This window comes from Astatotilapia calliptera, chromosome 19, assembly GCF_964374335.1.
Source record: "Astatotilapia calliptera chromosome 19, fAstCal68.1, whole genome shotgun sequence".
Classification (NCBI taxonomy): domain Eukaryota; kingdom Metazoa; phylum Chordata; class Actinopteri; order Cichliformes; family Cichlidae; genus Astatotilapia; species Astatotilapia calliptera.
The window spans coordinates 8,354,209-8,367,811 of record NC_137440.1 but is presented as its reverse complement, the minus strand read 5'-3'; the positions used below and the strand labels follow the sequence as shown (position 1 = coordinate 8,367,811).

The window sequence follows — 13,603 nt, the reverse complement described above, 5'->3', positions numbered from 1 at the left end:
CTTCTTTCTGTTCCTCAATGGGATTACGTGGAGCTGTGGACAGAGAAGAGGAGAAGGGGGCTCTGATTCCCGGCTGATCACATCAGAAACGGCTCTCTGTGGTTTTACACAAATTCTGCTCCTTCAGCGGTGCTTAAGCCATAATCAGGCCAAACGGGGGCACCAAGAGAGAGCAGGCAGGGGGTGGCGGACAAGAGACAGTGAAAGAGATCAGCTCTGTTAGCGTTTATTAAACTCTTCTCTTTGATACGGTGACCAGCTGTCTTCTCCTTGTCTCCTTGCACTCTGATATTTAAATTGACAGTTAAATTGATCGGCAGAAAAAGAAATATCTGACTTGATTTTGTTGAACTTTTTGTAGTGAATTAGTCAGCTTGAGTGGCCTGTTGGTCAGAAACATATAGTATATTGCATGGGAAAGGAAACCTTTATTCTAAAATACATTTTGCACGCAGAAACAAGTGTATCTGCATCGGGAGTTGTTCTGTTGATTGAATATGATTGTGTGACTTGTGTGTGCTTTTTTCTTCCAAATGTCATGTTTGTGTAATTGTTCTTTGCCTCGGGTAAAATAACGTGAGCATAGAAACTAAATTGTAAATTTAAATCATCACTTTCAGCAACCAAATTTGTTACCATAGAAGCAAAGAAGCCTAACCCTTCATATAATTAGTTACATCAGGGGTATCAAACATAAGGCCTGGGGGCCCAACTTGGCCCAGCGAAGACTCCACGCTTGTGAAGGAGTGCATAGCTTTAGCTAGGAACTTTTTTTTAGCTGTATTTTTATAGGTTTTCCAGCTTTTCCCGTTGGTAAAGACAACCTTCCCACTGGTATTCACACTATAGCAAAGTAATTCAATAAAAGATAAACAATTAAATGACAGAAACATTCCAGGTCACATAAAAAAGGGGAAAAAAGAAAAGAAAACCTCCCCGGACATTTTTCAGAGAAATAATAAAAACATTATATTTTAGAATTACAGGACCGTCTGGGCAATGAACTACCAAGACTTTTTCTTTCATTTTACTCATTTACCTTGTAATTTCACTTGGCCAACCCATTGAAGATCAAAGTAGCTGTATGTGACCTAGAACTAAAATCTATTTGACATCCCTGACTTGTACCTTCTGTTGTCCCTGTGACGATGCATTTGTTAACATGAAATGTGTCATCATATGTTTTTAAGATTATAGAGGTAGACGCTGTGTGTTCCCATCAGCCTTCTTTGTTTAATGTGACCGAGTTTCAGTTGACCACCCCAATTACCTGCTCTGATGGACACATATCCTTTCTACGTGCCGTCTTCTCTTCTGTTTTATCCCTCGTGTCTGCCAGGCAGACAGCATGAGTCCCTTTCGTTTCAATAGAGCAGAGACAGGACACCTGCTGGGGGTGGGTGGGCATGTGGAAGCCCAGTCCACTGAGAAACGGTGAGAACGGTCGTATTGACCATTTAAACAGATTAAACAGTGAGACCCAGCTCTCTTGCTCCGAGACACAGTGACCCCTACCACCCTGGGTTACAGATATCCCAGCTAATCCCTGAGCTGGTTATTTATTTGCTTAGCTTAAACCAGAGGGGAACCTAGACTTTACATTGGATCGAACCTGGAAGGAAATATCTCCCATCATCCTCAGACTTGGCAGAGTGAGATGAGAGGGAAATGAGCAAAGTCCAGAAAGACACAAGAATGACCTGCTTAGGACACATTAAAGATGAACATTGCTCCATGTAGCAAAGATGAAAGTTCATTTATTTGTTAAATAAAACTCTGAAATATCTAAATGATGCCTCTGAAAACAGGATTTCAAGTCTTTCTCTAAAACACCAAGTGAACCAGATTTGAAGTTAATGTGCCATGTATTTTTTTAACCCCTCAAACATGAATTCATTTGCTTCTTCATAACTGTGTGATCACATTTCACTGACGATGAATAATGAACCCCAGCAAACATCCAGCAAATTCACTCAAACTATTAAAAATTCAGATTTGAAGAACATGATGTAACATGTCTCTGCTTCCCAAACAAACTTTAAGCTGCTGAGTTTGCTGCTGTTGCCTTAAACTTCTAAAAATCTCTCTAATTGGATATAAAGGAATGAACAGGACAGGTTTTGCATTCATTTCATAAAATATATTTTCTTAATATTTCAGATATACAAAAACAAACTCATCAAAAGGGCAATAAATGTAGACAATTAAATAAAAAACTATAAATCTATTAAATATTTTTAGTTGGAGACTATTAGCCTCTTTTCTCAGATATATATATGTACATATATATATATAAAAAAGTCCTCTTTTTTATTGTAGTCAAAGGTCCGGTGGTTGGTTCAGCAGTGCTCATTGGAGTCGTCAGATACGTCAATATCCACATCCGAATCGGAGAACTCTTCATCCTCATCGCCCTCATCTCCGTTCCCTTGAGATCCGGGGCTTTTCGGTGGAGCAGCCAGGCCCAGTTTGGCCAGTTTGGCCTGCTGCTGTTCCAGACTCTGTTTGCGCCACTTGATGCGTCTGTTCTGAAACCAGACTTTGACCTATGGGGTAAAAAAAAAGAAAGAAGACACTTAGAAATCGTACTTTTACCTTAAGACGACTAAGTTGTTGAGATGTCTGAAAGAATACCTAAACTATGTGTTTTCCGGTAAGATTTTATTACCTGAGCTTCGGTGAGCTGCAGAGAAGACGCTAGGAGGAATCTCTCCGATCCGACCATGTACTGCTGCCGGGCGAACTCTTTCTCCAGGCGGGATAGCTGCTCGCTGGTGAAGCTGGTGCGCATCCTCTTTGACTTCCCACCTTTCGTTTTGAGCGAATGTAGCCCCACGTTGATTTTGGGCATTGCAGCTGCAGAACAGATGAAACATATAATCACACACACTGCCGCGTAAAGGTCTCCGTTTCTACAGACAAACTACTTTTCGGATGTTTTTGTTTGTTTGTTTGTTTTTACCTTGAGCGTAAAGTGCGCCTCGACACGATGGCTGGTAGGTGAAAGGTGAGTAACAGTAGACGGAATATCCAGGTTGCGTGTGGATCGCTGAGTGTAACACGTTGGGTGAGGAGTAGACCCACGGAGCTGGTCCTATCGGTAAGCCTACGTGTCCGGTAAAAGGCAGAGATGGTGCTGCTGGCTCGTATTTTACTCCGCACTTAGCAGGACTCGTGCGGCCGCTGGTTGTGTCCTCGGGTTTGGCGAGCAAAGCCTCAATAGTAAAAGATTTCCCACTGGGTGGTTTCGACTCACACTGCCCTCCCTGGTAGTGCAGGTGCAGCGACGCAGGTGCGCAATTACGCACGGAGTATCCATAAGCTCCGATCGGTACCTGCATGCTGACGGTTGTTTAAAATTAGTTTATGAAGGTCTCTGCTGAAAAAAAAGTTGCTTCTCCAAGTCCAGCAGGAAGGTGAATGCTGCTCCTCTGCGGAGTGTCTCAATTTATAGTCCAGAGGCGCACGGAGGTGTCAACAGCCCCCCGCCAGCCCTTTGTCTTTCTAAGTAGCAGATGAGAGGCGAACATCCCGACAAGGTATCCAATTAATTGCTGGAGTAATACAAGCTGGGATTGTCAAACATCCTAACCCTTTGAATGAGCAGCCTTTTGAAGAGGGCTGGGGGGCTGGGACTCAAGAGATTTGCTAGAGTACAAATTCTTGCATGGATCTTAAGTCCAAATGTAATCATTACCGCTGGGAAAGCCTTGATGTTACCAAATCATCTTATTTTTGTGTCCTTTAAGTTCAGGCTGGTCGACAGATGCTTTAAGCACTTGATAATTGGAAACCTTCTTTAAGCTACAGAGAAAGGGAATGTTGTGTTGCTTTCTGTTTTTGTATCCTGTATTCTGAATTCCACGCTAAGATACGTGTTTGCAGTTGTAAATCAAGCACTGCATCTGTGTGTTAACAGTTTGTGATGCGTTTCCTGTATAAAACGAATGCACTCTATTCCCAAAGTGTTTATTTTAGCAGCAACGGTGTGGTTCTTGAAACTGAATAACAGCCCTGCGTAATTGAGGCGTCAAATTCAGCGGGTGAGCGCAGCGCTGCAGGTTTTACCAAACTGCAACTCCGCTAATCTCAATTACTCCGTTAATCCACATGCTGATCTGTCCCGTCCTTTAGCTCCTCAGAGAAGGCAAGGCTTTGGTTGATTCCTCAAACAATCTAAAGTTGCTCTGAATCTGAGGTCGGGTTGGTTTATGGTCTAAAAATACTAAATGTGGAGTATTATCATATTAGTATTATTGAGAGTGTGGGGAGTGAGTTGGAGGGTGGGGTGGGCTGCTTTTAACTATGTAAAGCACTTTGTGCTACATTTTCTCTGTATGAAAAGTGCTTTATAAATAAAGATTGATTGATTGATTGATTGATTGATTGATCACTGCACAGCTATTTTGCATACATTTATTTTATTTTATTTTATTTAAAAAAAAACTTGTTAGGTTTTTTCTTTCTTTTTTGTTTAAGGGGGTGATTTTACACTAACTCTAGGACAAAAAAACTTCCTCTCTTTCAACCCGGATTATTGCCAGCTCTGCAAACTTTCCAGGCTCATTTCCATCATTTGGACGTGGCAGAGAGCGCCTCCCGAGCCTTAAGTAACTGTTAAAACACATTTAAACACCGAAGCGAAACGCTCATTCCCTTTGACCTCCGTTCGATCTGTTTATTCTCTTTGGCTGACACTAGAATGTCTAATGAAGAGGGCAAACACAGACTTTCTCGAGTCGGCCTGAACAATAAAGGATCCTTCTTCTGATGCCTATACGACCGGACCACCCACCCCATGACCGGTGTTTACTGGCGTGTACTGCGGAAAACCTCTGCCCCGACGAGTCCTTTAATTCACATTTAGTCTTGAAAAGGAAAAGCTTTAAGTTGGTGCGCAAATGTAAGCCATTTCAGAGTTAAAACAGCGTTGGAAATTATTTGTCGACTAAGGCCTTATTTTCTGACGCAGAGAAAAGGACTATTGTAGTGTCAAAAAATTATCAAAAGAAGGGGAAAATACATAAATTATTAACTTCACATTCTTCCTGTGAGGCCAAGACAATTAATAAGCAAATACAAAAATAGTCTAGGTCTATATAAGAGACATTTAGATCCAAAAGTTATGTTATAATATGTTAATTTGTATATTTCAAGGATTCTTTTCTGTTAAGATGGACAAAAGTGGAATATAGAACATAAATACATTCTTTGATGGATTCACATTGAGCTGTGGGGACTGGTGATGGACATTTCCTGCATTTTCTGGACAATTTAGGCTAAAAAAGAGAATTGAATAATTTCCATTTTAAGTCTGAACTGTTTAATATATTTCTTTTTCATTTTCAGCCAAATCCTCCAATATTTCAGCTGTAAATATTTAATCTAATAACATTACTTCATCTTCAACAACACTCTTTTTCTTTATATTGAGAGTTAACCTGAAATAAAAACCCTCTCTGGGTCAAGGTAGTCACAGAGCATGCTTGTGTATTGGAGCCAGACAGGGAATACACGCGCCTTTGTCCAGGGGAGTTCCCTTTTCATAGTCATGGCTCAAGAGAAGAAAGACAACTAAGGGCTGCTCTCTAATAGCTCCGTGGGCCACCCTTCCCAAATGAGGCTCTCAGCAGAAGCTTGAAACTCATCAGCATCACTTAGTCATTCAGCATCTGGCTGCATGTAGTGATGGCTCATGTTTCTCTCGCCTCTTGGTATTTGTTTTACTTCTGTGAGTGATGCAAAACTCTACCAAGATAAAGGGGTCATACAGTAAAATCAACCCTCCACACACACTTGGTGAACAACCAAAACTCCATCTAATTAACATGATGCATAAATGGCCTGTATTTGTATAGCGCTTTACACATCCAGTCATCCACCCATTCACACACACATTCACACACAATCTTAAAATTTCATAGAAAGTGAAACATTTTCATACATCAGAGTTTTAAAGGCAGTTTGTGGAATATGAGAGATCCATTAGCTGCTCTGACAGATGCCATTAATGTTATGTTAATACAACCAACAAGCATGCAAGCCTTCGCTTCTACAGGGAGAAAAAAATCACAGTAGTCTGTCAATGATGGGTGGCATTTAGATTCTCATTTTATTTGCGATTCAGTCAGTTGTGAAAGTTTACCCAAGGAGCAGTCACAAACATAGACAATAAAGGTGCTGTTTTTAATCAAAAAATAAAAAACACAAGAGCTGTCAGCAGAAATGAACCTCACATTCTCACATTTGGTATACAATCAAGTTGTGTAATAAATACTTGTATGAAAGATAATTCACCTACAGTTTAAGTAGCATGAAATAAAATAAAACAATCAATTAAAAGTTCCAACAAAACACGGCAACTGGAGATGTAAGCCTACTCTTGCCTACATGCTTCTGATTTCCTGTTTTACTTTCAGTTACAAGTTACTGCGAGGTTTTCAGGATCAAAGCCGTCATTTTAAAACAATGGATGTCAGAAATATTACTCCAGCTCATGGGCACATGACAGAGGAGTGAGAGCTATACAACTCTGTTTAGCTCTGTGCACATGCAGCTGAATGAGACAAAAGCAAAGAGAAACACTATCATCATCATCATCATCATTACCACTGCACTGAAAGGGATCTTTTTCTCACCTGCTCGACATATTTAACATACACTGTAATCTCAGTCTTTCCTGTCTCCACACATTCCCCACTAATGACTTTATGAAGCTACTTACTAAACGATCAAGAACGACTTGTTTCTATCACTTTGCCACTGGGAGTCATTAGGTATTACAGGGGCCTGCTGGGCTCTGGCCCTCAACTTGACTATGAATGAGAGTCCAGTGAATGGGCAGGTATGCCGTCTGACTCCAATACACATTCAGGGACTGCTGTGGGCTGTGACTGTAGTTGGTCAATGAAGAACCTCACACGCCCTAAAGATGAAACCATAACATGAGACTGTTTTTCAAAATTGTTACTTTCTAAGTGTTTTTTTTTTAAATTTCTTAAAAAAGCGAGTTGACCTGCTAGAAGTGGACAGCTTTAAAATCAGCTTCAGTGCTTGAACCCCCTGGGTTACTGTTTAAGGAAGTGTGAAGAGGCAGGACACAGAAATATTGAGATATATTAACAAAAAACAACAAAACACCAGTGCATATCATTCTCTGTCTCTGTATGGTGACTTCTAATAAATACTGTCGATAGCTTAATAATTGTTCTATATTTCTTTAGAAATAAGTCAGATCTTGTCACAACATGTCTCAAGACTTTCATGATAAGTCTGAGGGGGGGGGGGGGGGGGGGGGTGTCACAGGCTATTAAATTGCAAATGAGTCTTTGAATGTAAAAGACTTTATACCCGTGTCATCAACCATTAGTTTCAGATAAAAATCTTTCAATCACATATAAATAACATTTATGATTAGCCCTGGGGAAACTTTCTTATATATATTTGGTTCTTTTGGCGTTTTACTAGCCCAAATCATTAACTTGAATATATTTACCTGTAATCATACAGCAGGTCATTTAAAAGCAGTTATAAACTGGCTGTCTAGAATGTATGTGAACATACATGTGTTTAATTTTGCTCTATAACAGCGGTCCCCAACCCTCGGACCGGTACCGGTCCGTGAGTCGTTTGGTACCAGGCCGCGAGAGTTGAGGCTCAGGTGTGAAATGTATGGTTTTCAGGGTTTTTATCGGTTTTCAGCGTTATTTTGTTATCATTTTTATCGTTAACTCGTTTTTCCTGGGTCTTTTCACGTGTGTTATGAATAAATTTTCTTTTTTTCGGGACAGGTACTAGTTTTATTTTATTGTATTTATCCGGTCCATGAAAATATTGTCGGGCATAAACCGGTCCGTGGCGCAAAAAAGGTTGGAGACCGCTGCTCTATAAGACCTGATCTCATTAAAAGAGCTGGAGAGAAATAAAAATCGGTATAAAAGCGATGTTTTGTATTCCTCTAATGAACAAAGTAATTACAGTATTGGAAATAGCTTCTTTTGCATGTGACTATGTATATTCTGTGTGTTTTCCATTTATATGTGTGGCGGCAGAAACAGCCTCACTGCAGCTCTGTCCTTCAGTGTCGACACCGGAGCTGTGAACTGACTGCATGAGCTGCTTTCTGCCACCATTCACTTAAATAATCGTCTATACTGTCAACTTAATGAAGGATTAACTTTCTTGCTGAGGAGTTTCTGTTCACTGGCTTTACAGGCACCGCAGCATCAGTGTATTCAAGCTGTCAGACACAGACAAGCCACTACTGGGCCAAAGAAAGAGTCTGTTAATCGCTGATTTCAGCAGAGCAAAATCCAAAATAAAGAGCCAATTCCCTCGGTAACTTTTAAAAAATAAGGATTTCAATAAGTCATTTGATAGAGAAAAGTGGTGATGGTGAGACACAATAAAAACAGCATTTCAATATTTAGATAGGATAGCCTTTTCAGCCATGCTAGCAGCTTAGCTATCATATCTGTCAGCTACAGAAATATATATATATTATATAGTTCTGTCCTCAGTCAACAAACCCCCAGTGTCTTTCCTTTAGGACCGCTATAAGGTGGACATTTGTGGTTTTAGTGGATCGTTTTTTAAAAGATGCTGCTTGCCATTAAATTGATGTCCCGTTCTATGGATTTCTGATAAGTTTCATGATCTAACAGCTAATCATCTGACCCCAGATTACATTTAACAAAACTTAATTTTGTTCCTAATTTACTTTATGACCACATAATGACCTACAGAAATGAAAGTCCCATTAGCAAAACTTGTGTTTAGAACACAATTCAGTGTAAATTCAGCAAGCTAACAAGCTAAACCTAGCAAACATAATAGCAAGGTGTAGCCCAACATTGCGCTTCAACCATGTATTCCAGCTGTGCACATTTTCCCTTACTTACAGGAATTCATGCTGCTGCTGCTGCTGCAGCTGCTGCTGACCTTATAAAGTATTTATTGTTGCATACAATGTAAAAAAAAATTGCACCATGAACTGAGACACTTGCTGTACGTGAAGCCTGTGCAGATAATTGTGGGTGCAAATCTGCCTGGTCTATTAGAACTGATTTCCATCATGCATGGTTCTGGCACACTAATGTGGTCAAATATATGTGCAGCCATTGTAAGCAACAAGCTTTGGTAGTGCTTCATATTACCGGTTACTTTCAGTACCTAAAAATGCTTACCAGTAGGCACAGACAAGAGGTAACAGCTAGTGCTTTAATAGGAAAAACAAATTATACTATAAGTATATTTCATGTATAAACAATGTGATTGCATTTTTTGGGGGAAATGGGCTGTAAAGTCCTCCAGATACTGTGTTTTTCAAGTGGCGCTAGTTTCCAAAAAAGATTTCAGAAGTAATAAATAAATAAAAAGAAAAGTACAAAAAAAATTGAATTAATTTCAGAGGCTTTGATTATCTCAATTTATTTAAAATTAAGGGTTGGATTAGTTAGTTCAAGACAGTTTGTTCTTTTGCTTTTTAATATTATAATTTATTATTTGTTTAACATTCAGTTTATTCTGTTCAAAAGTCGACGTTAATTAAAACATTGGTCAATTAAAAATGTTGCAGTCTAATTTACTCATCACTTACTTTAATGCTGACAATTGTTACCCAATTATTCTCCCGTGCCTACATTTATCCCCTGAAAACATGCACATGTGTGCATTTTTTCTAATTATTACTCATGGTATAACATTGTCCAGACATGCTCTGTAAGGACACGAGGAGGAAACGGTCACCAAAGGAGCTGTGTGAGGCTAAAAGCAGTGGATCCCTCACCAGCTGGGCTACAAAGAGCACAGGTCACAATAACACATGTACCAGTTGTTGCATTGCAGAGGTATTCAAGTATAAAAACAATAATAAACACAATATTTTGGTTCTATAACATTTTTCTATCATTACTTTATCATGGATTAGGTGCAAGAGTTGTTAAGTGTGGATAACTGAATAACAGTTTAATGCAATAGCAAACTGTGCCTTGTTCTCAGATGGACAGCAAGTGGAGAGTGATGGATGAGATGAGGAGATGGAAGGAGGAAGAGCGTTTTTTTAAATCTCTTGCCTGATGGTTCCAAGTACTGTCACCAATCTTTGCATTTTATTATTATCTCATAACACTTGTTTAATCAGCTACCATCTCTCCTATGAACCTTTTACAGTCTACAGTCTCAGATCAGCACAGCCCTGCCCACCAGCACTATCAGCAGCAGGAGCAGCAGCAACCCCTCCACAGCAACCTTGTACCCATCAGGTAAAACATAGGCTACGTTTGCTTTGCATTGTCCCCACCTGATGACAGTGATATAATATGATGTGAGTCCATATTAGATTCTTGATGAATGTGTGTTGTTGTTAGTCAGCCTGGTTCTGTGTGGCCCTTTTTAACTTTGAGCACCTTCAAACATCTCTGCATGGCTCTGACCACTGCAGTGGATTTTAAATGAAAAAAAAAAAAAAAATCAAGATGTGATTGAAACAGAGGAGGAGCCAGACATTTGAAACACCCGGGGCTTAGCCCTAAAGGGTAGTATGCATGTGGGATTTTTTTTTTTTTTTGGGGGGGGGGGGGGGGGGTGTAGAAATGACTGAAAGATTAATAGGCTCTGTTTTGAGTTTTGTTCAAAAAAGAATGACTTCATATAGGGAAATATATAGAACATATATATATATATCACACATGCAGGACACCTTAAACTAGTTTTTTAATTGAGCAGCAAGACAGAACGAAGTCGGGGCTGCATCAAGACACGAGGACTAAACCCCAATTCAACCAAACCCAGAACTGATCCAGAATTAAAACAGGACTACAAGAGTTCAAAAGCAGGATTACTGAGGACTTAACCAAGACATAACCACAATCAGAACTAGATGATAGCAGCACTAAAAATCATCATAGACCTGCACTACACTTATTTATTTAATTCTACCAAAGTACAATATTTAGATTGAGAAAAGTTTATATAATTATTTAGCCTTGTTGTGCAAACAAGCCTGCAGAACTTAATAAATATAGAATTTGAAAAATAACAAACCTAAAAAGAAACACTAGGTACGAGATACATGAGGACCTATGATACAGTGATACTTTTAGTAAGCAACCATTTGACTAACATGTGTGTCTCACCTGCTCTTGTTCATCTCTGTTCTGTCCTCATTCTCCATCCCTCTCTGCTCCTCTCTCTCCCTCTTTGTGCTGACAATCATCAAATATACAGTTGAAACCAGATATTTACACACTCTTCAGATAAAAACACTTTTTTAATTGTAACATCAAATCAGACTAAATGTTTATTTTTTTTAGATTGATAAATATAAAAACATATTTGTTAACTTTAAGAGTAAAGAGAGAAACTGTCTGTGTTTTTTAATTGCAAATGGCACCAAATTGTATTCAAACTGAGCCACACTTATGGAGCTCCACAGTTCTGTTCCTGGTGTTTTGGTTGACATCTCTTGATTTTCCCATGTCAAAGAAACAGGCTCTGTGTTTTGCCTTATATGCATCCACAGCTGTGCCACCAATTTACTCACATGGACTCTACTAACCTATCAGAAGCTTCTTCAGCTCAGAATGGAATCGTCTGGAGTTTTCTTATTAATTAACAATAAACTGAGTGTACATGTACTCCTAAATTTAATGAAAGTGATAAAAAATAGACAGCTCTGTCTCTCTTTATTCTGACATTTAACTAATTCAAAATATATTTCAATATTTATCTAAAACAAAAGTTTACTCTAAATTGATGTTGTACAGTAAAAATGTTTTATGTTTTCTCCCTAAAGTGTATGTAAATATCTGGTTACAAATGTGAATATCCTGCTGTGTACTGAAATCCCTCTTGTTTTGCATAGAAATATACTGAACAACATACAAAGCATAATATATAAAATAACATTTACCTGAGTTTTTTCTTTGAAAGAACCCTCTAATGTCCATTCTTATATTTCAGTACATAACTGAAACCGAATTAGTCGGGGAGGGTAAGAACTGAAAATATGAAATAAACACACGTAAGCTAAGACTCTCTAAAAAATAGCATTTGTTCGGCTTTTCATTTTGCCATTTGTTGATTCACTTGAAGAGCAAGTAACGTAATATTGGTCAAGTGATCAGTTTGATATCAATCTTTCGTGATGCACCGTCATATTTACATTATTTGTACGGTACGAATGATTTGCTTTGGTACCTGCTCAAACTTAAGCTCTCCTTAGTATGGCTGGCTCTGTTTCTCCAACAGCGCACTCACGGGCAGCAGCTCCCCCCGCCCCCTCGCTCAGTCGCTTAGTGCCTGAGCTTGGATCATACCAATATCAGGGGGGGATTCACGCACAGTCGTAAATTCCCACAGTGTGCACTATGTGCTTCGAATATTGTGTGTACTTTTTGTTTTATACAGTTGTCAGCCAGGCATCTAACTATGAAAAAATTACACTCCAAAATACCCCGGGCTTCTGACAAAACAACCCGGGCTTAAGCCCCGTAAGCCACCCCCACGCTCCGCCCCTGGATTGAAATACCAGCTTTCAGCTTTAATTCAAGGGTTTTTCCAAAAAAAAATACTTTTTCTAGAAGTTGTACCCATTTGTGCACATAGTCTCCATTTTCAGAGACCTGATTAGATCTTGTGAAGTTCTTTTTCTTTAGGATGGAAATGATTCTGTCATCATGCACTTTAGTTGTTTTTCACGATCTTTCAAGCCTTTGGTGTTTCTGAGATGGTCATTCATTCTTTTAAGAATTTACCAGATTGCTGATTTGTCCACTCCTAACGTTTTTTCTGTATGTGATGGCTTTAAATTGCCTATTTGTGCCCTGTAGTAAAAATTACAACCAAAAGCTGCAAAATGCAAAATCAACACCTTGAATTTTGATATTATGTTTGCATCATTTGCCATGTAATAACAAGGGAACAGGTCTCACACAGCCATGAAACTGTTTGTCAACTTTCAAATTCATCTCAAGCCTCTGAAAATGGGGGACTGACTGTAATTCCCGATGCCAGCATTACCTCTGACAAGGAGATTATGTTTTCATTAGCATTTGCGTGCAGGTGTGTCATCATTCTGTTTGTAAACATGATCGTTCAATTTTTTAATGACATTTGATTAAACTTCATGTGGGTGCAAAGTGGGGTCCTGTTCACAATCCATTAAAATTTGGCTTACAAGTGTACTGCGTATTGTCAACACATAGAAATTACTGGATGAAGATTTAAAATGTTTTGTCATGTTTGACCTCAAAATGTTAAACTTCCACAAAAACAAAAACTTCCTTAAAAATCTGCTGCCTTTGTTTGTATTGGCAAAATTTAGAAAAATGGTATATGGTGATTTTAAATATCATATATAATATTATATGCTTAAAACTAAATCCGTCCCAGAGAGTGAACTGCCTTTATGGCCTCTGAGAGCTTCATGTTTTAACTGTGATACAAAAATTTTGCTGTGTCTGTCTTTAAAGTGTAATAAGATTAACGGTGCGTTCCCATCTAGCAACCAGCTAATTTAATGGCCAAGTCAGTCACCTGATCTCAACCCAGTAGAGCATGCATTTCTTTTATTAATAAGTGAAGGCAGAGATCTGAAACACAC

At 38.9% G+C, this 13,603-nt stretch overlaps 1 protein-coding gene across 1 annotated transcript; it reads right to left on the bottom strand.

The window, feature by feature from the left end:
• Positions 1–2,118: 2,118 nt before the first annotated feature.
• noto (notochord homeobox) lies at positions 2,119–3,433 on the bottom strand. Its single transcript, XM_026152787.2, has 3 exons — positions 2,963–3,433; positions 2,669–2,856; positions 2,119–2,546 (listed from the first exon to the last, which is right to left on the bottom strand). The coding sequence occupies exons 1-3, from the start codon at positions 3,339–3,341 to the stop codon at positions 2,340–2,342; spliced, it is 774 nt and encodes a 257-aa protein (XP_026008572.1). The 5' UTR covers positions 3,342–3,433; the 3' UTR covers positions 2,119–2,339.
• Positions 3,434–13,603: the final 10,170 nt, after the last annotated feature.

Bases quoted from the DNA above. Each gene is read 5' to 3' on its own strand.
- noto (XM_026152787.2), bottom strand. From the start codon at position 3,341: ATGCAGGTACCGATCGGAGCTTATGGATACTCCGTGCGTAATTGCGCA. The intron at 2,857-2,962 runs GTAAAAACAAAC...TCTGTTCTGCAG, and splicing joins AGGCGCACTTTACGCTCAAG to CTGCAATGCCCAAAATCAAC. The intron at 2,547-2,668 runs GTAATAAAATCT...TTTACCCCATAG, and splicing joins TGCAGCTCACCGAAGCTCAG to GTCAAAGTCTGGTTTCAGAA.